This window comes from Taudactylus pleione, unplaced genomic scaffold (genome assembly GCF_031769625.1).
Source record: "Taudactylus pleione unplaced genomic scaffold, aTauple2 ptg000189l, whole genome shotgun sequence".
NCBI lineage: Eukaryota > Metazoa > Chordata > Amphibia > Anura > Myobatrachidae > Taudactylus > Taudactylus pleione.
This window is the reverse complement of record NW_028284591.1, coordinates 11,065,497-11,091,044: the sequence shown is the minus strand read 5'-3', so window position 1 is coordinate 11,091,044 and position 25,548 is coordinate 11,065,497. Positions and strand designations below refer to the sequence as shown.

Below are 25,548 nucleotides of genomic sequence, written 5' to 3'. Positions count from 1 at the left end.
GTCCCTGTGGATGTCTTAATGGCCCTGGCTATACACACACATATAATGTAATATAATGTAAACGTTAGGAATGGCCCAGTCTTACCTGACACATTGCTGGCTTCAGAGTCACCCAGAAAGGACATAGAGGAAACCAAACTGACAAAAGATAAGAAAGTTGACAATTCTGGAACTAATTCATGAAAACACGTTTATTATAGAAACCTAAATAAAACCTGACGCGATGTGTTCTGTGATTCCTTCCTATTCACGTGTTTAAGGGGATTTTTCTTCCCGACGGATGTGCGGCCAGTGGTCCATCTTTGTACGCACAGCGGCGGATCAGCGCCATAGCCGATGGGCGTTTCTGTACATATCCCGTCGGCTGCGGTATTAGCATAAAGGTGTATTCGCTCTGCGTAAAAAGACTCAGTCGCTGCTGCATTAGCGTTGCCGCTGAATTAGGCCCCTTGTCACAGAATGACAAACCGTGATAGTGCCGCAGTGCTTTATGGCAGGATGTAGTACCCAACCTCTGTATGGCGTCCACCCTTCAGAATGCTTCTGATTGCAGTGTTTCTATTTTCATCCAGAGAACACATACGAGGTCCATGTGTTTACCGGCACTGTTTGGGGAGCGGGCACTGATGCCAACGTCTTTATCACCATTTACGGGGAGATCGGGGACACCGGGGAACGCCAGCTCAAAAAGTCCAACCACCTGAATAAGTTTGAGAAGACTCAGGTATTATATATATATATCCTAACCAGAGAGCAATCAGGCAACGGCACATAATCCTGGCTTTATAAGTTTATTGTCCTTTTTCTAGCACTGTATATAAAAATGGTACACAGCTATGGAATGCTAAATAGACTATACATAGGCCTTGCACACCAGCCGATCCCTAATTATATGTCTGTGCTATGGTTGGCTTTCACCTTTCATTGCAGTAATATAGAATAGGGCAGAAGCAGCTCAGACAGGGCGTTAGAAGCAGATTATTATCACCAGTACCAGCCGATCATACAGACACTTGGGGCTAGATAGGGCAGAAGCAGCTCAGACAGGACGTTAGTAGCAGATTATTATCACCAGTACCAGCCGATCATACAGACACTTGGGGCTAGATAGGGCAGAAGCAGCTCAGACAGGGCGTTAGAAGCAGATTATTATCCCCAGTACCAGCCGATCATACAGACACTTGGGGCTAGATAGGGCAGAAGCAGCTCAGACAGGGCGTTAGAGGCAGATTATTATCACCAGTACCAGCCGATCATACAGACACTTGGGGCTAGATAGGGCAGAAGCAGCTCAGACAGGGCGTTAGAAGCAGATTATTATCACCAGTACCAGCCGTTCATACAGACACTTGGGGCTAGATAGGGCAGAAGCAGCTCAGACAGGGCGTTAGAAGCAGATTATTATCCCCAGTACCAGCCAATCATACAGACACTTGGGGCTAGATAGGGCAGAAGCAGCTCAGACAGGGCGTTAGAAGCAGATTATTATCCCCAGTACCAGCCGATCATACAGACACTTGGGGCTAGATAGGGCAGAAGCAGCTCAGACAGGGCGTTAGAGGCAGATTATTATCACCAGTACCAGCCGATCATACAGACACTTGGGGCTAGATAGGGCAGAAGCAGCTCAGACAGGGCGTTAGAAGCAGATTATTATCACCAGTACCAGCCGTTCATACAGACACTTGGGGCTAGATAGGGCAGAAGCAGCTCAGACAGGGCATTAGAAGCAGATTATTATCCCCAGTACCAGCCGATCATACAGACACTTGGGGCTAGATAGGGCAGAAGCAGCTCAGACAGGGCGTTAGAGGCAGATTATTATCACCAGTACCAGCCGATCATACAGACACTTGGGGCTAGATAGGGCAGAAGCCGCTCAGACAGGGCGTTAGAAGCAGATTATTATCCCCAGTACCAGCTGATCATACAGACACTTGGGGCTAGATAGGGCAGAAGCAGCTCAGACAGGGCGTTAGAGGCAGATTATTATCACCAGTACCAGCCGATCATACAGACACTTGGGGCTAGATAGGGCAGAAGCAGCTCAGACAGGGCGTTAGAGGCAGATTATTATCACCAGTACCAGCCGATCATACAGACACTTGGGGCTAGATAGGACAGAAGCAGCTCAGACAGGGCGTTAGAGGCAGATTATTATCACCAGTACCAGCCGGTCATACAGACACTTGGGGCTAGATAGGGCAGAAGCAGCTCAGACAGGGCGTTAGAAGCAGATTATTATCACCAGTACCAGCCGGTCATACAGACACTTGGGACTAGATAGGGCAGAAGCCGCTCAGACAGGGCGTTAGAAGCAGATTATTATCCCCAGTACCAGCCGATCATACAGACACTTGGGGCTAGATAGGACAGAAGCAGCTCAGACAGGGCGTTAGAGGCAGATTATTATCACCAGTACCAGCCGATCATACAGACACTTGGGGCTAGATAGGACAGAAGCAGCTCAGACAGGGCGTTAGAGGCAGATTATTATCACCAGTACCAGCCGGTCATACAGACACTTGGGGCTAGATAGGGCAGAAGCAGCTCAGACAGGGCGTTAGAAGCAGATTATTATCACCAGTACCAGCCGTTCATACAGACACTTGGGGCTAGATAGGGCAGAAGCAGCTCAGACAGGGCGTTAGAGGCAGATTATTATCACCAGTACCAGCCGTTCATACAGACACTTGGGGCTAGATAGGGCAGAAGCAGCTCAGACAGGGCGTTAGAAGCAGATTATTATCACCAGTACCAGCCGTTCATACAGACACTTGGGGCTAGATAGGGCAGAAGCAGATCAGACAGGGCGTTAGAGGCAGATTATTATCACTAGTACCAGCCGGTCATACAGACACTTGGGGCTAGATAGGGCAGAAGCATCTCAGACAGGGCGTTAGAAGCAGATTATTATCACCAGTACCAGCCGATCATACAGACACTTGGGGCTAGATAGGGCAGAAGCAGCTCAGACAGGGCGTTAGTAGCAGATTATTATCACCAGTACCAGCCGATCATACAGACACTTGGGGCTAGATAGGGCAGAAGCAGATCAGACAGGGCGTTAGTAGCAGATTATTATCACCAGTACCAGCCGATCATACAGACACTTGGGGCTAGATAGGGCAGAAGCAGCTCAGACAGGGCGTTAGTAGCAGATTATTATCACCAGTACCAGCCGATCATACAGACACTTGGGGCTAGATAGGGCAGAAGCAGCTCAGACAGGGCGTTAGAAGCAGATTATTATCACCAGTACCAGCCGATCATACAGACACTTGGGGCTAGATAGGGCAGAAGCAGATCAGACAGGGCGTTAGAAGCAGATTATTATCGCCAGTACCAGCCGTTGGTACAGACACTTGGGACTAGATAGAGCAGAAGCAGCTCAGACAGGGCGTTAGAAGCAGATTATTATCACCAGTACCAGCCGATCATACAGACACTTGGGGCTAGATAGGGCAGAAGCAGCTCAGACAGGGCGTTAGAGGCAGATTATTATCACCAGTACCAGCCGATCATACAGACACTTGGGGCTAGATAGGGCAGAAGCAGCTCAGACAGGGCGTTAGTAGCAGATTATTATCACCAGTACCAGCCGATCATACAGACACTTGGGGCTAGATAGGGCAGAAGCAGCTCAGACAGGACGTTAGTAGCAGATTATTATCACCAGTACCAGCCGGTCATACAGACACTTGGGGCTAGATAGGGCAGAAGCAGATCAGACAGGGCGTTAGAAGCAGATTATTATCCCCAGTACCAGCCGATCATACAGACACTTGGGGCTAGATAGGACAGAAGCAGCTCAGACAGGGCGTTAGAGGCAGATTATTATCACCAGTACCAGCCGTTCATACAGACACTTGGGGCTAGATAGGGCAGAAGCAGCTCAGACAGGGCGTTAGAAGCAGATTATTATCACCAGTACCAGCCGTTCATACAGACACTTGGGGCTAGATAGGGCAGAAGCAGCTCAGACAGGGCGTTAGAGGCAGATTATTATCACTAGTACCAGCCGGTCATACAGACACTTGGGGCTAGATAGGGCAGAAGCAGCTCAGACAGAGCGTTAGAGGCAGATTATTATCACCAGTACCAGCCGGTCATACAGACACTTGGGGCTAGATAGGGCAGAAGCAGCTCAGACAGGGCGTTAGAAGCAGATTATTATCACCAGTACCAGCCGATCATACAGACACTTGGGGCTAGATAGGGCAGAAGCAGATCAGACAGGGCGTTAGAGGCAGATTATTATCCCCAGTACCAGCCGGTCATACAGACACTTGGGGCTAGATAGGGCAGAACCAGCTCAGACAGGGCGTTAGAAGCAGATTATTATCACCAGTACCAGCCGGTCATACAGACACTTGGGGCTAGATAGGGCAGAAGCAGATCAGACAGGGCGTTAGAGGCAGATTATTATCCCCTGTACCAGCCGGTCATACAGACACTTGGGGCTAGATAGGGCAGAAGCAGATCAGACAGGGCGTTAGAGGCAGATTATTATCACCAGTACCAGCCGATCATACAGACACTTGGGGCTAGATAGGGCAGAAGCAGCTCAGACAGGGCGTTAGAAGCAGATTATTATCACCAGTACCAGCCGATCATACAGACACTTGGGGATAGATAGGGCAGAAGCAGATCAGACAGGGCGTTAGAGGCAGATTATTATCCCCAGTACCAGCCGGTCATACAGACACTTGGGGCTAGATAGGGCAGAAGCAGATCAGACAGGGCGTTAGAGGCAGATTATTATCACCAGTACCAGCCGTTGGTACAGACACTTGGGGCTAGATAGGGCAGAGGCAGCTCAGACAGGGTGTTAGAAGCAGATTATTATCACCAGTACCAGCCGATCATACAGACACTTGGGGCTAGATAGGGCAGAAGCAGCTCAGACAGGGCGTTAGAAGCAGATTATTATCACCAGTACCAGCCGTTCATACAGACACTTGGGGCTAGATAGGGCAGAAGCAGCTCAGACAGGGCGTTAGAAGCAGATTATTATCACCAGTACCTGCCGATCATACAGACACTTGGGGCTAGATAGGGCAGAAGCAGATCAGACAGGGCGTTAGAAGCAGATTATTATCACCAATACCAGCCGGTCATACAGACACTTGGGGCTAGATAGGGCAGAAGCAGCTCAGACAGGGCATTAGAGGCAGATTATTATCACCAGTACCAGCCGTTGGTACAGACACTTGGGGCTAGATAGGGCAGAAGCAGCTCAGACAGGGCGTTAGAGGCAGATTATTATCACCAGTACCAGCCGATCATACAGACACTTGGGGCTAGATAGGACAGAAGCAGCTCAGACAGGGCGTTAGAGGCAGATTATTATCACCAGTACCAGCCGGTCATACAGACACTTGGGGCTAGATAGGGCAGAAGCAGCTCAGACAGGGCGTTAGAAGCAGATTATTATCACCAGTACCAGCCGGTCATACAGACACTTGGGACTAGATAGGGCAGAAGCCGCTCAGACAGGGCGTTAGAAGCAGATTATTATCCCCAGTACCAGCCGATCATACAGACACTTGGGGCTAGATAGGGCAGAAGCAGCTCAGACAGGGCGTTAGAGGCAGATTATTATCACCAGTACCAGCCGATCATACAGACACTTGGGGCTAGATAGGACAGAAGCAGCTCAGACAGGGCGTTAGAGGCAGATTATTATCACCAGTACCAGCCGGTCATACAGACACTTGGGGCTAGATAGGGCAGAAGCAGCTCAGACAGGGCGTTAGAGGCAGATTATTATCACCAGTACCAGCCGTTCATACAGACACTTGGGGCTAGATAGGGCAGAAGCAGCTCAGACAGGGCGTTAGAAGCAGATTATTATCACCAGTACCAGCCGTTCATACAGACACTTGGGGCTAGATAGGGCAGAAGCAGATTAGACAGGGCGTTAGAGGCAGATTATTATCACTAGTACCAGCCGGTCATACAGACACTTGGGGCTAGATAGGGCAGAAGCATCTCAGACAGGGCGTTAGAAGCAGATTATTATCACCAGTACCAGCCGATCATACAGACACTTGGGGCTAGATAGGGCAGAAGCAGCTCAGACAGGGCGTTAGTAGCAGATTATTATCACCAGTACCAGCCGATCATACAGACACTTGGGGCTAGATAGGGCAGAAGCAGATCAGACAGGGCGTTAGTAGCAGATTATTATCACCAGTACCAGCCGATCATACAGACACTTGGGGCTAGATAGGGCAGAAGCAGCTCAGACAGGGCGTTAGTAGCAGATTATTATCACCAGTACCAGCCGATCATACAGACACTTGGGGCTAGATAGGGCAGAAGCAGCTCAGACAGGGCGTTAGAAGCAGATTATTATCACCAGTACCAGCCGATCATACAGACACTTGGGGCTAGATAGGGCAGAAGCAGATCAGACAGGGCGTTAGAAGCAGATTATTATCGCCAGTACCAGCCGTTGGTACAGACACTTGGGACTAGATAGGGCAGAAGCAGCTCAGACAGGGCGTTAGAAGCAGATTATTATCACCAGTACCAGCCGATCATACAGACACTTGGGGCTAGATAGGGCAGAAGCAGCTCAGACAGGGCGTTAGAGGCAGATTATTATCACCAGTACCAGCCGATCATACAGACACTTGGGGCTAGATAGGGCAGAAGCAGCTCAGACAGGGCGTTAGAGGCAGATTATTATCACCAGTACCAGCCGATCATACAGACACTTGGGGCTAGATAGGGCAGAAGCAGCTCAGACAGGGCGTTAGTAGCAGATTATTATCACCAGTACCAGCCGATCATACAGACACTTGGGGCTAGATAGGGCAGAAGCAGCTCAGACAGGACGTTAGTAGCAGATTATTATCACCAGTACCAGCCGGTCATACAGACACTTGGGGCTAGATAGGGCAGAAGCAGATCAGACAGGGCGTTAGAAGCAGATTATTATCCCCAGTACCAGCCGATCATACAGACACTTGGGGCTAGATAGGACAGAAGCAGCTCAGACAGGGCGTTAGAGGCAGATTATTATCACCAGTACCAGCCGTTCATACAGACACTTGGGGCTAGATAGGGCAGAAGCAGCTCAGACAGGGCGTTAGAAGCAGATTATTATCACCAGTACCAGCCGTTCATACAGACACTTGGGGCTAGATAGGGCAGAAGCAGCTCAGACAGGGCGTTAGAGGCAGATTATTATCACTAGTACCAGCCGGTCATACAGACACTTGGGGCTAGATAGGGCAGAAGCAGATCAGACAGGGCGTTAGTAGCAGATTATTATCACCAGTACCAGCCGATCATACAGACACTTGGGGCTAGATAGGGCAGAAGCAGCTCAGACAGGGCGTTAGAGGCAGATTATTATCACCAGTACCAGCCGATCATACAGACACTTGGGGCTAGATAGGGCAGAAGCAGCTCAGACAGGGCGTTAGTAGCAGATTATTATCACCAGTACCAGCCGATCATACAGACACTTGGGGCTAGATAGGGCAGAAGCAGCTCAGACAGGGCGTTAGTAGCAGATTATTATCACCAGTACCAGCCGGTCATACAGACACTTGGGGCTAGATAGGGCAGAAGCAGATCAGACAGGGCGTTAGAGGCAGATTATTATCACCAGTACCAGCCGATCATACAGACACTTGGGGCTAGATAGGGCAGAAGCAGCTCAGACAGGGCGTTAGAGGCAGATTATTATCACCAGTACCAGCCGATCATACAGACACTTGGGGCTAGATAGGGCAGAAGCAGATCAGACAGGGCGTTAGAGGCAGATTATTATCACCAGTACCAGCCGATCATACAGACACTTGGGGCTAGATAGGGCAGAAGCAGCTCAGACAGGGCGTTAGTAGCAGATTATTATCACCAGTACCAGCCGATCATACAGACACTTGGGGCTAGATAGGGCAGAAGCAGCTCAGACAGGACGTTAGTAGCAGATTATTATCACCAGTACCAGCCGGTCATACAGACACTTGGGGCTAGATAGGGCAGAAGCAGATCAGACAGGGCGTTAGAGGCAGATTATTATCACCAGTACCAGCCGATCATACAGACACTTGGGGCTAGATAGGGCAGAAGCAGCTCAGACAGGGCGTTAGAGGCAGATTATTATCACCAGTACCAGCCGTTGGTACAGACACTTGGGGCTAGATAGGGCAGAAGCAGATCAGACAGGGCGTTAGAAGCAGATTATTATCACCAGTACCAGCCGGTCATACAGACACTTGGGGCTAGATAGGGCAGAAGCAGCTCAGACAGGGCGTTAGTAGCAGATTATTATCACCAGTACCAGCCGATCATACAGACACTTGGGGCTAGATAGGGCAGAAGCAGCTCAGACAGGGCGTTAGAAGCAGATTATTATCACCAGTACCAGCCGATCATACAGACACTTGGGGCTAGATAGGGCAGAAGCAGCTCAGACAGGGCGTTAGAGGCAGATTATTATCACCAGTACCAGCCGGTCATACAGACACTTGGGGCTAGATAGGGCAGAAGCAGCTCAGCCAGGGCGTTAGAGGCAGATTATTATCACCAGTACCAGCCGATCATACAGACACTTGGGGCTAGATAGGGCAGAAGCAGCTCAGACAGGGCGTTAGAGGCAGATTATTATCACCAGTACCAGCCGATCATACAGACACTTGGGGCTAGATAGGGCAGAAGCAGCTCAGACAGGACGTTAGAGGCAGATTATTATCACCAGTACCAGCCGTTCATACAGACACTTGGGGCTAGATAGGGCAGAAGCAGATCAGACAGGGCGTTAGTAGCAGATTATTATCACCAGTACCAGCCGGTCATACAGACACTTGGGGCTAGATAGGGCAGAAGCAGATCAGACAGGACGTTAGAGGCAGATTATTATCACCAGTACCAGCCGGTCATACAGACACTTTGGGCTAGATAGGGCAGAAGCAGCTCAGACAGAGCGTTAGAGGCAGATTATTATCACCAGTACCAGCCGGTCATACAGACACTTGGGGCTAGATAGGGCAGAAGCAGCTCAGACAGGGCGTTAGAAGCAGATTATTATCACCAGTACCAGCCGATCATACAGACACTTGGGGCTAGATAGGGCAGAAGCAGATCAGACAGGGCGTTAGAGGCAGATTATTATCCCCAGTACCAGCCGGTCATACAGACACTTGGGGCTAGATAGGGCAGAACCAGCTCAGACAGGGCGTTAGAAGCAGATTATTATCACCAGTACCAGCCGGTCATACAGACACTTGGGGCTAGATAGGGCAGAAGCAGATCAGACAGGGCGTTAGAGGCAGATTATTATCCCCTGTACCAGCCGGTCATACAGACACTTGGGGCTAGATAGGGCAGAAGCAGATCAGACAGGGCGTTAGAGGCAGATTATTATCACCAGTACCAGCCGATCATACAGACACTTGGGGCTAGATAGGGCAGAAGCAGCTCAGACAGGGCGTTAGAAGCAGATTATTATCACCAGTACCAGCCGATCATACAGACACTTGGGGATAGATAGGGCAGAAGCAGATCAGACAGGGCGTTAGAGGCAGATTATTATCCCCAGTACCAGCCGGTCATACAGACACTTGGGGCTAGATAGGGCAGAAGCAGATCAGACAGGGCGTTAGAGGCAGATTATTATCACCAGTACCAGCCGTTGGTACAGACACTTGGGGCTAGATAGGGCAGAGGCAGCTCAGACAGGGTGTTAGAAGCAGATTATTATCACCAGTACCAGCCGATCATACAGACACTTGGGGCTAGATAGGGCAGAAGCAGCTCAGACAGGGCGTTAGAAGCAGATTATTATCACCAGTACCAGCCGTTCATACAGACACTTGGGGCTAGATAGGGCAGAAGCAGCTCAGACAGGGCGTTAGAAGCAGATTATTATCACCAGTACCTGCCGATCATACAGACACTTGGGGCTAGATAGGGCAGAAGCAGATCAGACAGGGCGTTAGAAGCAGATTATTATCACCAGTACCAGCCGGTCATACAGACACTTGGGGCTAGATAGGGCAGAAGCAGCTCAGACAGGGCATTAGAGGCAGATTATTATCACCAGTACCAGCCGTTGGTACAGACACTTGGGGCTAGATAGGGCAGAAGCAGATCAGACAGGGCGTTAGAAGCAGATTATTATCACCAGTACCAGCCGGTCATACAGACACTTGGGGCTAGATAGGGCAGAAGCAGCTCAGACAGGGCGTTAGAGGCAGATTATTATCACCAGTACCAGCCGTTGGTACAGATACTTGGGGCTAGATAGGGCAGAAGCAGCTCAGCCAGGGCGTTAGAGGCAGATTATTATCACCAGTACCAGCCGATCATACAGACACTTGGGGCTAGATAGGGCAGAAGCAGCTCAGACAGGGCGTTCGAGGCAGATTATTATCACCAGTACCAGCCGTTGGTACAGACACTTGGGGCTAGATAGGGCAGAAGCAGCTCAGACAGGGCGTTAGAGGCAGATTATTATCACCAGTACCAGCCGTTCATACAGACACTTGGGGCTAGATAGGGCAGAAGCAGCTCAGACAGGACGTTAGAGGCAGATTATTATCACCAGTACCAGCCGGTCATACAGACACTTGGGGCTAGATAGGGCAGAAGCAGCTCAGACAGGGCGTTAGTAGCAGATTATTATCACCAGTACCAGCCGTTCATACAGACACTTGGGGCTAGATAGGGCAGAAGCAGATCAAACAGGGCGTTAGTAGCAGATTATTATCACCAGTACCAGCCGGTCATACAGACACTTGGGGCTAGATAGGGCAGAAGCAGATCAGACAGGACGTTAGAGGCAGATTATTATCACCAGTACCAGCCGGTCATACAGACACTTTGGGCTAGATAGGGCAGAAGCAGCTCAGACAGAGCGTTAGAGGCAGATTATTATCACCAGTACCAGCCGGTCATACAGACACTTGGGGCTAGATAGGGCAGAAGCAGCTCAGACAGGGCGTTAGAAGCAGATTATTATCACCAGTACCAGCCGATCATACAGACACTTGGGGCTAGATAGGGCAGAAGCAGATCAGACAGGGCGTTAGAGGCAGATTATTATCCCCAGTACCAGCCGGTCATACAGACACTTGGGGCTAGATAGGGCAGAACCAGCTCAGACAGGGCGTTAGAAGCAGATTATTATCACCAGTACCAGCCGGTCATACAGACACTTGGGGCTAGATAGGGCAGAAGCAGATCAGACAGGGCGTTAGAGGCAGATTATTATCCCCAGTACCAGCCAGTCATACAGACACTTGGGGCTAGATAGGGCAGAAGCAGATCAGACAGGGCGTTAGAGGCAGATTATTATCACCAGTACCAGCCGATCATACAGACACTTGGGGCTAGATAGGGCAGAAGCAGCTCAGACAGGGCGTTAGAAGCAGATTATTATCACCAGTACCAGCCGATCATACAGACACTTGGGGCTAGATAGGGCAGAAGCAGATCAGACAGGGCGTTAGAGGCAGATTATTATCCCCAGTACCAGCCGGTCATACAGACACTTGGGGCTAGATAGGGCAGAAGCAGATCATACAGGGCGTTAGAGGCAGATTATTATCACCAGTACCAGCCGTTGGTACAGACACTTGGGGCTAGATAGGGCAGAGGCAGCTCAGACAGGGTGTTAGAAGCAGATTATTATCACCAGTACCAGCCGATCATACAGACACTTGGGGCTAGATAGGGCAGAAGCAGCTCAGACAGGGCGTTAGAAGCAGATTATTATCACCAGTACCAGCCGTTCATACAGACACTTGGGGCTAGATAGGGCAGAAGCAGCTCAGACAGGGCGTTAGAAGCAGATTATTATCACCAGTACCAGCCGGTCATACAGACACTTGGGGCTAGATAGGGCAGAAGCAGCTCAGACAGGGCATTAGAGGCAGATTATTATCACCAGTACCAGCCGTTGGTACAGACACTTGGGGCTAGATAGGGCAGAAGCAGATCAGACAGGGCGTTAGAAGCAGATTATTATCACCAGTACCAGCCGGTCATACAGACACTTGGGGCTAGATAGGGCAGAAGCAGCTCAGACAGGGCATTAGAGGCAGATTATTATCACCAGTACCAGCCGTTGGTACAGACACTTGGGGCTAGATAGGGCAGAAGCAGATCAGACAGGGCGTTAGAAGCAGATTATTATCACCAGTACCAGCCGGTCATACAGACACTTGGGGCTAGATAGGGCAGAAGCAGCTCAGACAGGGCATTAGAGGCAGATTATTATCACCAGTACCAGCCGTTGGTACAGACACTTGGGGCTAGATAGGGCAGAAGCAGCTCAGACAGGGCGTTAGTAGCAGATTATTATCACCAGTACCAGCCGTTCATACAGACACTTGGGGCTAGATAGGGCAGAAGCAGCTCAGACAGGGCGTTCGAGGCAGATTATTATCACCAGTACCAGCCGTTGGTACAGACACTTGGGGCTAGATAGGGCAGAAGCAGCTCAGACAGGGCGTTAGAAGCATATTATTATCACCAGTACCAGCCGTTAGTACAGACACTTGGGGCTAGATAGGGCAGAAGCATCTCAGACAGGGCGTTAGAAGCAGATTATTATCACCAGTACCAGCCGATCATACAGACACTTGGCGCTAGATAGGGCAGAAGCAGCTCAGACAGGGCGTTAGAGGCAGATTATTATCACCAGTACCAGCCGATCATACAGACACTTGGGGCTAGATAGGGCAGAAGCAGCTCAGACAGGGCGTTAGAGGCAGATTATTATCACCAGTACCAGCCGATCCTACAGACACTTGGGGCTAGATAGGGCAGAAGCAGCTCAGACAGGGCGTTAGAAGCAGATTATTATCACCAGTACCAGCCGATCATACAGACACTTGGGGCTAGATAGGGCAGAAGCAGCTCAGACAGGGCGTTAGAAGCAGATTATTATCACCAGTACCAGCCGATCATACAGACACTTGGGGCTAGATAGGGCAGAAGCAGCTCAGACAGGACGTTAGTAGCAGATTATTATCACCAGTACCAGCCGATCATACAGACACTTGGGGCTAGATAGGGCAGAAGCAGCTCAGACAGGGCGTTAGAAGCAGATTATTATCACCAGTACCAGCCGTTCATACAGACACTTGGGGCTAGATAGGGCAGAAGCAGCTCAGACAGGGCATTAGAGGCAGATTATTATCACCAGTACCAGCCGATCATACAGACACTTGGGGCTAGATAGGGCAGAAGCAGCTCAGACAGGACGTTAGTAGCAGATTATTATCACCAGTACCAGCCGATCATACAGACACTTGGGGCTAGATAGGGCAGAAGCAGCTCAGACAGGGCGTTAGAAGCAGATTATTATCACCAGTACCAGCCGTTCATACAGACACTTGGTGCTAGATAGGGCAGAAGCAGCTCAGACAGGGCGTTAGAGGCAGATTATTATCACCAGTACCAGCCGTTAGTACAGACACTTGGGGCTAGATAGGGCAGAAGCAGATCAGACAGGGCGTTAGAAGCAGATTATTATCACCAGTACCAGCCGATCATACAGACACTTGGCGCTAGATAGGGCAGAAGCAGCTCAGACAGGGCGTTAGAGGCAGATTATTATCACCAGTACAGCCGATCATACAGACACTTGGGGCTAGATAGGGCAGAAGCAGCTCAGACAGGGCGTTAGAAGCAGATTATTATCACCAGTACCAGCCGATCATACAGACACTTGGGGCTAGATAGGGCAGAAGCAGCTCAGACAGGGCGTTAGAAGCAGATTATTATCACCAGTACCAGCCGTTCATACAGACACTTGGTGCTAGATAGGGCAGAAGCAGCTCAGACAGGGCGTTAGAAGCAGATTATTATCACCAGTACCAGCCGATCATACAGACACTTGGCGCTAGATAGGGCAGAAGCAGCTCAGACAGGGCGTTAGAAGCAGATTATTATCACCAGTACCAGCCGTTCATACAGACACTTGGGGCTAGATAGGGCAGAAGCAGCTCAGACAGGGCGTTAGTAGCAGATTATTATCACCAGTACCAGCCGTTCATACAGACACTTGGGGCTAGATAGGGCAGAAGCAGCTCAGACAGGGCGTTAGAAGCAGATTATTATCACCAGTACCAGCTGATCATACAGACACTTGGGGCTAGATAGGGCAGAAGCAGCTCAGACAGGGCGTTAGAAGCAGATTATTATCCCCAGTACCAGCCGTTCATACAGACACCTGGGGCTAGATAGGGCAGAAGCATCTCAGACAGGGCGTTAGAAGCAGATTATTATCACCAGTACCAGCCGATCATACAGACACTTGGGGCTAGATAGGGCAGAAGCAGCTCAGACAGGACGTTAGAAGGAGATTATTATCACCAGTACCAGCCGATCATACAGACACTTGGCGCTAGATAGGGCAGAAGCAGCTCAGACAGGGCGTTAGAAGCAGATTATTATCGCCAGTGCCAGCCGATCATACAGACACTTGGGGCTAGATAGGGCAGAAGCAGCTCAGACAGAGCGTTAGAAGCAGATTATTATCACCAGTACCAGCCGGTCATACAGACACTTGGGGCTAGATAGGGCAGAAGCAGCTCAGACAGAGCGTTAGAAGCAGATTATTATCACCAGTACCAGCCGATCATACAGACACTTGGGGCTAGATAGGGCAGAAGCAGCTCAGACAGAGCGTTAGAAGCAGATTATTATCACCAGTACCAGCCGATCATACAGACACTTGGGGCTAGATAGGGCAGAAGCAGCTCAGACAGGGCGTTAGAGGCAGATTATTATCACCAGTACCAGCCGGTCATACAGACACTTGGGGCTAGATAGGGCAGAAGCAGCTCAGACAGGGCGTTAGAGGCAGATTATTATCACCAGTACCAGCCGATCATACAGACACTTGGGGCTAGATAGGGCAGAAGCAGCTCAGACAGGGCGTTTGAAGCAGATTATTATCACCAGTACCAGCCGTTCATACAGACACTTGGGGCTAGATAGGGCAGAAGCAGCTCAGACAGGGCGTTAGAAGCAGATTATTATCCCCAGTACCAGCCGGTCATACAGACACTTGGGGCTAGATAGGGCAGAAGCAGCTCAGACAAGGCGTTTGAAGCAGATTATTATCACCTGTACCAGCCGGTCATACAGACACTTGGGGCTAGATAGGGCAGAAGCAGCTCAGACAGGGCGTTAGTAGCAGATTATTATCACCAGTACCAGCCGTTGGTACAGACACTTGGGGCTAGATAGGGCAGAAGCATCTCAGACAGGGTGTTAGTAGCAGATTATTATCACCAGTACCAGCCGATCATACAGACACTTGGGGGTAGATAGGGCAGAAGCAGCTCAGACAGGGCGTTAGAAGCAGATTATTATCCCCAGTATCAGCCGTTCATACAGACACTTGGGGCTAGATAGGGCAGAAGCAGCTCAGACAGGGCGTTAGAAGCAGATTATTATCACCAGTACCAGCCGATCATACAGACACTTGGCGCTAGATAGGGCAGAGGCAGCTCAGACAGGGCGTTAGAGGCAGATTATTATCACCAGTACCAGCCGTTCATACAGACACTTGGGGCTAGATAGGGCAGAAGCAGATCAGACAGGGCGTTAGTAGCAGATTATTATCACCTGTACCAGCCGATCATACAGACACTTGGAGCTAGATAGGGCAGAAGCAGCTCAGACAGGGCGTTAGAAGCAGATTATTATCACCAGTACCAGCCGTTCATACAGACACTTGGCGCTAGATAGGGCAGAAGCAGCTCAGACAGGGCGTTAGTAGCAGATTATTATCACCAGTACCAGCCGTTCATACAGACACTTGGCGCTAGATAGGGCAGAAGCAGCTCAGACAGGGCGTTAGAAGCAGATTATTATCACCAGTACCAGCCGTTCTTACAGACACTTGGGGCTAGATAGGGCAGAAGCATCTCAGACAGGGCGTTAGTAGCAGATTATTATCACCAGTACCAGCCGGTCATACAGACACTTGGGGCTAGATAGGGCAGAAGCAGCTCAGACAGGGCGTTAGTAGCAGATTATTATCACCAGTACCAGCCGTTCATACAGACACTTGGGGCTAAATAGGGCAGAAGCAGCTCAGACAGGGCGTTAGTAGCAGATTATTATCACCAGTACCAGCCGTTCATACAGACACTTGGCGCTAGATAGGGCAGAAGCAGATCAGACAGGGCGTTAGTAGCAGATTATTATCCCCAGTACCAGCCGTTCATACAGACACTTGGGGCTAGATAGGGCAGAAGCAGATCAGACAGGGCGTTAGTAGCAGATTATTATCCCCTGTACCAGCCGGTCATACAGACACTTGGGGCTAGATAGGGCAGAAGCAGATCAGACAGGGCGTTAGTAGCAGATTATTATCACCAGTACCAGCCAGTCATACAGACACTTGGGGCTAGATAGGGCAGAAGCAGCTCAGACAGGGCGTTAGAAGCAGATTATTATCACCAGTACCAGCCGGTCATACAGACACTTGGGGCTAGATAGGGCAGAAGCAGCTCAGACAGGACGTTAGAGGCAGATTATTATCACCAGTACCAGCCGATCATACAGACACTTGGGGCTAGATAGGGCAGAAGCAGCTCAGACAGGGCATTAGTAGCAGATTATTATCACCAGTACCAGCCGGTCATACAGACACTTGGGGCTAGATAGGGCAGAAGCAGCTCAGACAGGGCGTTAGAAGCAGATTATTATCCCCAGTACCAGCCGGTCATACAGACACTTGGGGCTAGATAGGGCAGAAGCAGCTCAGACAGGGCGTTAGAAGCAGATTATTATCACCTGTACCAGCCGGTCATACAGACACTTGGGGCTAGATAGGGCAGAAGCAGCTCAGACAGGGCGTTAGTAGCAGATTATTATCACCAGTACCAGCCGTTCATACAGACACTTGGGGCTAGATAGGGCAGAAGCATCTCAGACAGGGCGTTAGTAGCAGATTATTATCACCAGTACCAGCTGATCATACAGACACTTGGGGCTAGATAGGGCAGAAGCAGCTCAGACAGGGCGTTAGAAGCAGATTATTATCCCCAGTACCAGCCGTTCTTACAGACACCTGGGGCTAGATAGGGCAGAAGCATCTCAGACAGGGCGTTAGAAGCAGATTATTATCACCAGTACCAGCCGATCATACAGACACTTGGGGCTAGATAGGGCAGAAGCAGCTCAGACAGGGCGTTAGAAGGAGATTATTATCACCAGTACCAGCCGATCATACAGACACTTGGCGCTAGATAGGGCAGAAGCAGCTCAGACAGGGCGTTAGAAGCAGATTATTATCGCCAGTGCCAGCCGATCATACAGACACTTGGGGCTAGATAGGGCAGAAGCAGCTCAGACAGGGCGTTAGAAGCAGATTATTATCACCAGTACCAGCCGATCATACAGACACTTGGGGCTAGATAGGGCAGAAGCAGCTCAGACAGGGCGTTAGAAGCAGATTATTATCCCCAGTACCAGCCTATCATACAGACACTTGGGGCTAGATAGGGCAGAAGCAGCTCAGACAGGACGTTAGAAGCAGATTATTATCACCAGTACCAGCCGGTCATACAGACACTTGGGGCTAGACAGGCAGAAGCAGCTCAGACAGAGCGTTAGAAGCAGATTATTATCACCAGTACCAGCCGGTCATACAGACACTTGGGGCTAGATAGGGCAGAAGCAGCTCAGACAGAGCGTTAGAAGCAGATTATTATCACCAGTACCAGCCGATCATACAGACACTTGGGGCTAGATAGGGCAGAAGCAGCTCAGACAGAGCGTTAGAAGCAGATTATTATCACCAGTACCAGCCGATCATACAGACACTTGGGGCTAGATAGGGCAGAAGCAGCTCAGACAGGGCGTTAGAAGCAGATTATTATCACCAGTACCAGCCGTTCATACAGACACTTGGGGCTAGATAGGGCAGAAGCAGCTCAGACAGGGCGTTAGAAGCAGATTATTATCCCCAGTACCAGCCGGTCATACAGACACTTGGGGCTAGATAGGGCAGAAGCAGCTCAGACAGGGCGTTAGAAGCAGATTATTATCACCTGTACCAGCCGGTCATACAGACACTTGGGGCTAGATAGGGCAGAAGCAGCTCAGACAGGGCGTTAGTAGCAGATTATTATCACCAGTACCAGCCGTTGGTACAGACACTTGGGGCTAGATAGGGCAGAAGCATCTCAGACAGGGCGTTAGTAGCAGATTATTATCACCAGTACCAGCCGATCATACAGACACTTGGCGCTAGATAGGGCAGAGGCAGCTCAGACAGGGCGTTAGAGGCAGATTATTATCACCAGTACCAGCCGTTCATACAGACACTTGGGGCTAGATAGGGCAGAAGCAGATCAGACAGGGCGTTAGTAGCAGATTATTATCACCTGTACCAGCCGATCATACAGACACTTGGGGCTAGATAGGGCAGAAGCAGCTCAGACAGGGCGTTAGAAGCAGATTATTATCACCAGTACCAGCCGTTCATACAGACACTTGGCGCTAGATAGGGCAGAAGCAGCTCAGACAGGGCGTTAGTAGCAGATTATTATCACCAGTACCAGCCGTTCATACAGACACTTGGCGCTAGATAGGGCAGAAGCAGCTCAGACAGGGCGTTAGAAGCAGATTATTATCACCAGTACCAGCCGTTCATACAGACACTTGGGGCTAGATAGGGCAGAAGCATCTCAGACAGGGCGTTAGTAGCAGATTATTATCACCAGTACCAGCCGGTCATACAGACACTTGGGGCTAGATAGGGCAGAAGCAGCTCAGACAGGGCGTTAGTAGCAGATTATTATCACCAGTACCAGCCGTTCATACAGACACTTGGGGCTAAATAGGGCAGAAGCAGCTCAGACAGGGCGGTAGTAGCAGATTATTATCACCAGTACCAGCCGTTCATACAGACACTTGGCGCTAGATAGGGCAGAAGCAGCTCAGACAGGGCGTTAGTAGCAGATTATTATCACCAGTACCAGCCGTTCATACAGACACTTGGGGCTAGATAGGGCAGAAGCAGATCAGACAGGGCGTTAGTAGCAGATTATTATCCCCTGTACCAGCCGGTCATACAGACACTTGGGGCTAGATAGGGCAGAAGCAGATCAGACAGGGCGTTAGAAGCAGATTATTATCACCAGTACCAGCCGTTCATACAGACACTTGGGGCTAGATAGGGCAGAAGCAGCTCAGACAGGGCGTTAGAAGCAGATTATTATCACCAGTACCAGCCGTTCATACAGACACTTGGGGCTAGATAGGGCAGAAGCAGCTCAGACAGGACGTTAGAGGCAGATTATTATCGCCAGTACCAGCCGATCATACAGACACTTGGGGCTAGATAGGGCAGAAGCAGCTCAGACAGGGCGTTAGAGGCAGATTATTATCACCAGTACCAGCCGATCATACAGACACTTGGGGCTAGATAGGGCAGAAGCAGCTCAGACAGGGCATTAGTAGCAGATTATTATCACCTGTACCAGCCGATTATACAGACACTTGGGGCTAGATAGGGCAGAAGCAGCTCAGACAGAGCGTTAGAGGCAGATTATTATCACCAGTACCAGCTGATCATACAGACACTTGGGGCTAGATAGGGCAGAAGCAGCTCAGACAGGGCGTTAGAAGCAGATTATTATCACCAGTACCAGCCGTTCATACAGACACTTGGGGCTAGATAGGGCAGAAGCAGCTCAGACAGGGCGTTAGAAGCAGATTATTATCACCAGTACCAGCCGATCATACAGACACTTGGGGCTAGATAGGGCAGAAGCATCTCAGACAGGGCGTTAGAAGCAGATTATTATCACCAGTACCAGCCGATCATACAGACACTTTGGGCTAGATAGGGCAGAAGCAGCTCAGACAGGGCGTTAGTAGCAGATTATTATCACCAGTACCAGCCGATCATACAGACACTTGGGGCTAGATAGGGCAGAAGCAGCTCAGACAGGGCGTTAGAAGCAGATTATTATCACCAGTACCAGCCGATCATACAGACACTTGGCGCTAGATAGGGCAGAAGCAGCTCAGACCGGACGTTAGAAGCAGATTATTATCACCAGTACCAGCCGATCATACAGACACTTGGGGCTAGATAGGGCAGAAGCAGCTCAGACATGGCGTTAGAAGCAGATTATTATCACCAGTACCAGCCGATCATACAGACACTTGGCGCTAGATAGGGCAGAAGCAGCTCAGACAGGGCGTTAGAAGCAGATTATTATCGCCAGTACCAGCCGTTCATACAGACACTTGGGGCTAGATAGGGCAGAAGCAGCTCAGACAGGGCGTTAGAAGCAGATTATTATCACCTGTACCAGCCGATCATACAGACAGTTGGGACTAGATAGGGCAGAAGCAGCTCAGACAGGGCGTTAGAGGCAGATTATTATCACCAGTACCAGCCGTTGGTAGAGACACTTGGGGCTAGATAGGGCAGAAGCAGATCAGACAGGGCGTTAGAAGCAGATTATTATCACCAGTACCAGCCGGTCATACAGACACTTGGGGCTAGATAGGGCAGAAGCAGCTCAGACAGGACGTTAGAAGCAGATTATTATCACCAGTACCAGCCGATCATACAGACACTTGGGGCTAGATAGGGCAGAAGCAGCTCAGACAGGGCGTTAGAAGCAGATTATTATCACCAGTACCAGCCGATCATACAGACACTTGGCGCTAGATAGGGCAGAAGCAGCTCAGACAGGGCGTTAGAAGCAGATTATTATCGCCAGTACCAGCCGTTCATACAGACACTTGGGGCTAGATAGGGCAGAAGCAGCTCAGACAGGGCGTTAGTAGCAGATTATTATCACCAGTACCAGCCGATCATACAGACACTTGGGGCTAGATAGGGCAGAAGCAGCTCAGACAGGGCGTTAGAGGCAGATTATTATCACCAGTACCAGCCGTTCATATAGACACTTGGGGCTAGATAGGGCAGAAGCAGCTCAGACAGGGCATTAGAGGCAGATTATTATCACCAGTACCAGCCGTTGGTACAGACACTTGGGGCTAGATAGGGCAGAAGCAGCTCAGACAGGGCGTTAGTAGCAGATTATTATCACCAGTACCAGCCGTTCATACAGACACTTGGGGCTAGATAGGGCAGAAGCAGCTCAGACAGGGCGTTAGAAGCAGATTATTATCACCAGTACCAGCCGGTCATACAGACACTTGGGGCTAGATAGGGCAGAAGCAGCTCAGACAGGGCGTTAGAGGCAGATTATTATCACCAGTACCAGCCGTTCATACAGACACTTGGGGCTAGATAGGGCAGAAGCAGCTCAGACAGGGCGTTAGAAGCAGATTATTATCACCAGTACCAGCCGTTGGTACAGACACTTGGGGCTAGATAGGGCAGAAGCAGCTCAGACAGGGCGTTAGAAGCAGATTATTATCACCAGTACCAGCCGATCATACAGACACTTGGGGCTAGATAGGGCAGAGGCATCTCAGACAGGGCGTTAGAAGCAGATTATTATCACCAGTACCAGCCGATCATACAGACACTTGGGGCTAGATAGGGCAGAAGCAGCTCAGACAGGGCGTTAGAAGCAGATTATTATCACCAGTACCAGCCGATCATACAGACACTTGGGGCTAGATAGGGCAGAAGCAGCTCAGACAGGGCGTTAGTAGCAGATTATTATCACCAGTACCAGCCGTTCATACAGACACTTGGCGCTAGATAGGGCAGAAGCATCTCAGACAGGGCGTTAGTAGCAGATTATTATCACCAGTACCAGCCGTTCATACAGACACTTGGCGCTAGATAGGGCAGAAGCAGCTCAGACAGGGCGTTAGAAGCAGATTATTATCGCCAGTACCAGCCGTTCATACAGACACTTGGGGCTAGATAGGGCAGAAGCAGCTCAGACAGGGCGTTAGAAGCAGATTATTATCACCTGTACCAGCCGATCATACAGACACTTGGGACTAGATAGGGCAGAAGCAGCTCAGACAGGGCGTTAGAGGCAGATTATTATCACCAGTACCAGCCGTTGGTAGAGACACTTGGGGATAGATAGGGCAGAAGCAGATCAGACAGGGCGTTAGAAGCAGATTATTATCACCAGTACCAGCCGGTCATACAGACACTTGGGGCTAGATAGGGCAGAAGCAGCTCAGACAGGACGTTAGAAGCAGATTATTATCACCAGTACCAGCCGATCATACAGACACTTGGGGCTAGATAGGGCAGAAGCAGCTCAGACAGGGCGTTAGAAGCAGATTATTATCACCAGTACCAGCCGATCATACAGACACTTGGCGCTAGATAGGGCAGAAGCAGCTCAGACAGGGCGTTAGAAGCAGATTATTATCACCAGTACCAGCCGATCATACAGACACTTGGGGCTAGATAGGGCAGAAGCAGCTCAGACAGGGCGTTAGAAGCAGATTATTATCACCAGTACCAGCCGTTGGTACAGACACTTGGGGCTAGATAGGGCAGAAGCAGCTCAGACAGGGCGTTAGAAGCAGATTATTATCACCAGTACCAGCCGATCATACAGACACTTGGGGCTAGATAGGGCAGAAGCAGCTCAGACAGGGCGTTAGTAGCAGATTATTATCACCAGTACCAGCCGTTCAAACAGACACTTGGGGCTAGATAGGGCAGAAGCTGCTCAGACAGGGCGTTAGAAGCAGATTATTATCCCCTGTACCAGCCGTTCATACAGACTCTTGGGGCTAGATAGGGCAGAAGCAGCTCAGACAGGGCGTTAGTAGCAGATTATTATCACCAGTACCAGCCGATCATACAGACACTTGGGGCTAGATAGGGCAGAAGCTGCTCAGACAGGGCGTTAGAAGCAGATTATTATCCCCTGTACCAGCCGTTCATACAGACACTTGGGGCTAGATAGGGCAGAAGCAGCTCAGACAGGGCGTTAGAAGCAGATTATTATCACCAGTACCAGCCGGTCATACAGACACTTGGGGCTAGATAGGGCAGAAGCAGCTCAGACAGGGCGTTAGAAGCAGATTATTATCACCAGTACCAGCCGATCATACAGACACTTGGTGCTAGATAGGGCAGAAGCAGCTCAGACAGGGCGTTAGAAGCAGATTATTATCGCCAGTACCAGCCGTTCATACAGACACTTGGGGCTAGATAGGGCAGAAGCAGCTCAGACAGGGCGTTAGAAGCAGATTATTATCACCTGTACCAGCCGATCATACAGACACTTGGGACTAGATAGGGTAGAAGCAGCTCAGACAGGGCGTTAGAGGCAGATTATTATCACCAGTACCAGCCGTTGGTAGAGACACTTGGGGCTAGATAGGGCAGAAGCAGATCAGACAGGGCGTTAGAAGCAGATTATTATCACCAGTACCAGCCGATCATACAGACACTTGGGGCTAGATAGGGCAGAAGCAGCTCAGACAGGGCGTTAGAGGCAGATTATTTTCACCAGTACCAGCCGTTGGTACAGACACTTGGGGCTAGATAGGGCAGAAGCAGCTCAGACAGGGCGTTAGTAGCAGATTATTATCACCAGTACCAGCCGTTCATACAGACACTTGGGGCTAGATAGGGCAGAAGCAGCTCAGACAGGGCGTTAGAAGCAGATTATTATCACCAGTACCAGGCGATCATACAGACACTTGGGGCTAGATAGGGCAGAAGCAGCTCAGACAGGGCGTTAGAGGCAGATTATTATCACCAGTACCAGCCGTTCATACAGACACTTGGGGCTAGATAGGGCAGAAGCAGCTCAGACAGGGCGTTAGAAGCAGATTATTATCACCAGTACCAGCCGATCATACAGACACTTGGGGCTAGATAGGGCAGAAGCAGCTCAGACAGGGCGTTAGAGGCAGATTATTATCACCAGTACCAGACGTTCATACAGACACTTGGGGCTAGATAGGGCAGAAGCAGCTCAGACAGGGCGTTAGAAGCAGATTATTATCACCAGTACCAGCCGATCATACAGACACTTGGGGCTAGATAGGGCAGAGGCAGCTCAGACAGGGCGTTAGAAGCAGATTATTATCACCAGTACCAGCCGATCATACAGACACTTGGGGCTAGATAGGGCAGAAGCAGCTAAAACAGGGCGTTAGAAGCAGATTATTATCACCAGTACCAGCCGGTCATACAGACACTTGGGGCTAGATAGGGCAGAAGCAGCTCAGACAGGGCGTTAGAAGCAGATTATTATCACCAGTACCAGCCGTTCATACAGACACTTGGGGCTAGATAGGGCAGAAGCATCTCAGACAGGGCGTTAGTAGCAGATTATTATCACCAGTACCAGCCGTTCATACAGACACTTGGGGCTAGATAGGGCAGAAGCAGCTCAGACAGGGCGTTAGAAGCAGATTATTATCCCCTGTACCAGCCGTTCATACAGACACTTGGGGCTTGATAGGGCAGAAGCATCTCAGACAGGGCGTTAGTAGCAGATTATTATCACCAGTACCAGCCGTTCATACAGACACTTGGGGCTAGATAGGGCAGAAGCAGCTCAGACAGGGCGTTAGTAGCAGATTATTATCACCAGTACCAGCCGATTATACAGACACTTGGGGCTAGATAGGGCAGAAGCAGATCAGACAGGGCGTTAGAGGCAGATTATTATCACCAGTACCAGCCGTTGGTAGAGACACTTGGGGCTAGATAGGGCAGAAGCAGATCAGACAGGGCGTTAGAGGCAGATTATTATCACCAGTACCAGCCGTTGGTAGAGACACTTGGGGCTAGATAGGGCAGAAGCAGATCAGACAGGGCGTTAGAGGCAGATTATTATCACCAGTACCAGCCGATCATACAGACACTTGGGGCTAGATAGGGCAGAAGCAGCTCAGACAGGGCGTTAGAAGCAGATTATTATCACCAGTACCAGCCGATCATACAGACACTTGGGGCTAGATAGGGCAGAAGCAGATCAGACAGGGCGTTAGAAGCAGATTATTATCACCAGTACCAGCCGATCATACAGACACTTGGGGCTAGATAGGGCAGAAGCAGCTCAGACAGGGCGTTAGAGGCAGATTATTATCACCAGTACCAGCCGTTCATACAGACACTTGGGGCTAGATAGGGCAGAAGCAGCTCAGACAGGGCGTTAGAGGCAGATTATTATCACTAGTACCAGCCGATCATACAGACACTTGGGGCTAGATAGGGCAGAAGCAGCTCAGACAGGGCGTTAGAAGCAGATTATTATCACCAGTACCAGCCGTTCATACAGACACTTGGGGCTAGATAGGGCAGAAGCAGCTCAGACAGGGCGTTAGTAGCAGATTAATATCACCAGTACCAGCCGTTGGTACAGACACTTGGGGCTAGATAGGGCAGAAGCAGCTCAGACAGGGCGTTAGAGGCAGATTATTATCACCAGTACCAGCCGTTCATACAGACACTTGGGGCTAGATAGGGCAGAAGCAGCTCAAACAGGGCGTTAGAGGCAGATTATTATCACCAGTACCAGCCGATCATACAGACACTTGGGGCTAGATAGGGCAGAAGCAGCTCAGACAGGGCGTTAGAAGCAGATTATTATCACCAGTACCAGCCGTTCATACAGACACTTGGGGCTA

At 50.1% G+C, this 25,548-nt stretch overlaps 1 protein-coding gene across 1 annotated transcript in view; it reads left to right on the top strand.

The window, feature by feature from the left end:
* LOXHD1 (lipoxygenase homology PLAT domains 1) overlaps positions 1-25,548 on the top strand; it is a 365,669-nt gene that overhangs the window by 265,269 nt on the left and 74,852 nt on the right. Inside the window, exon 26 of the mRNA XM_088476506.1 lies at positions 573-724. Within this exon, the coding sequence (XP_088332632.1) occupies positions 573-724 (152 nt within the window). The remainder of the gene's footprint in view (positions 1-572; positions 725-25,548) is intronic.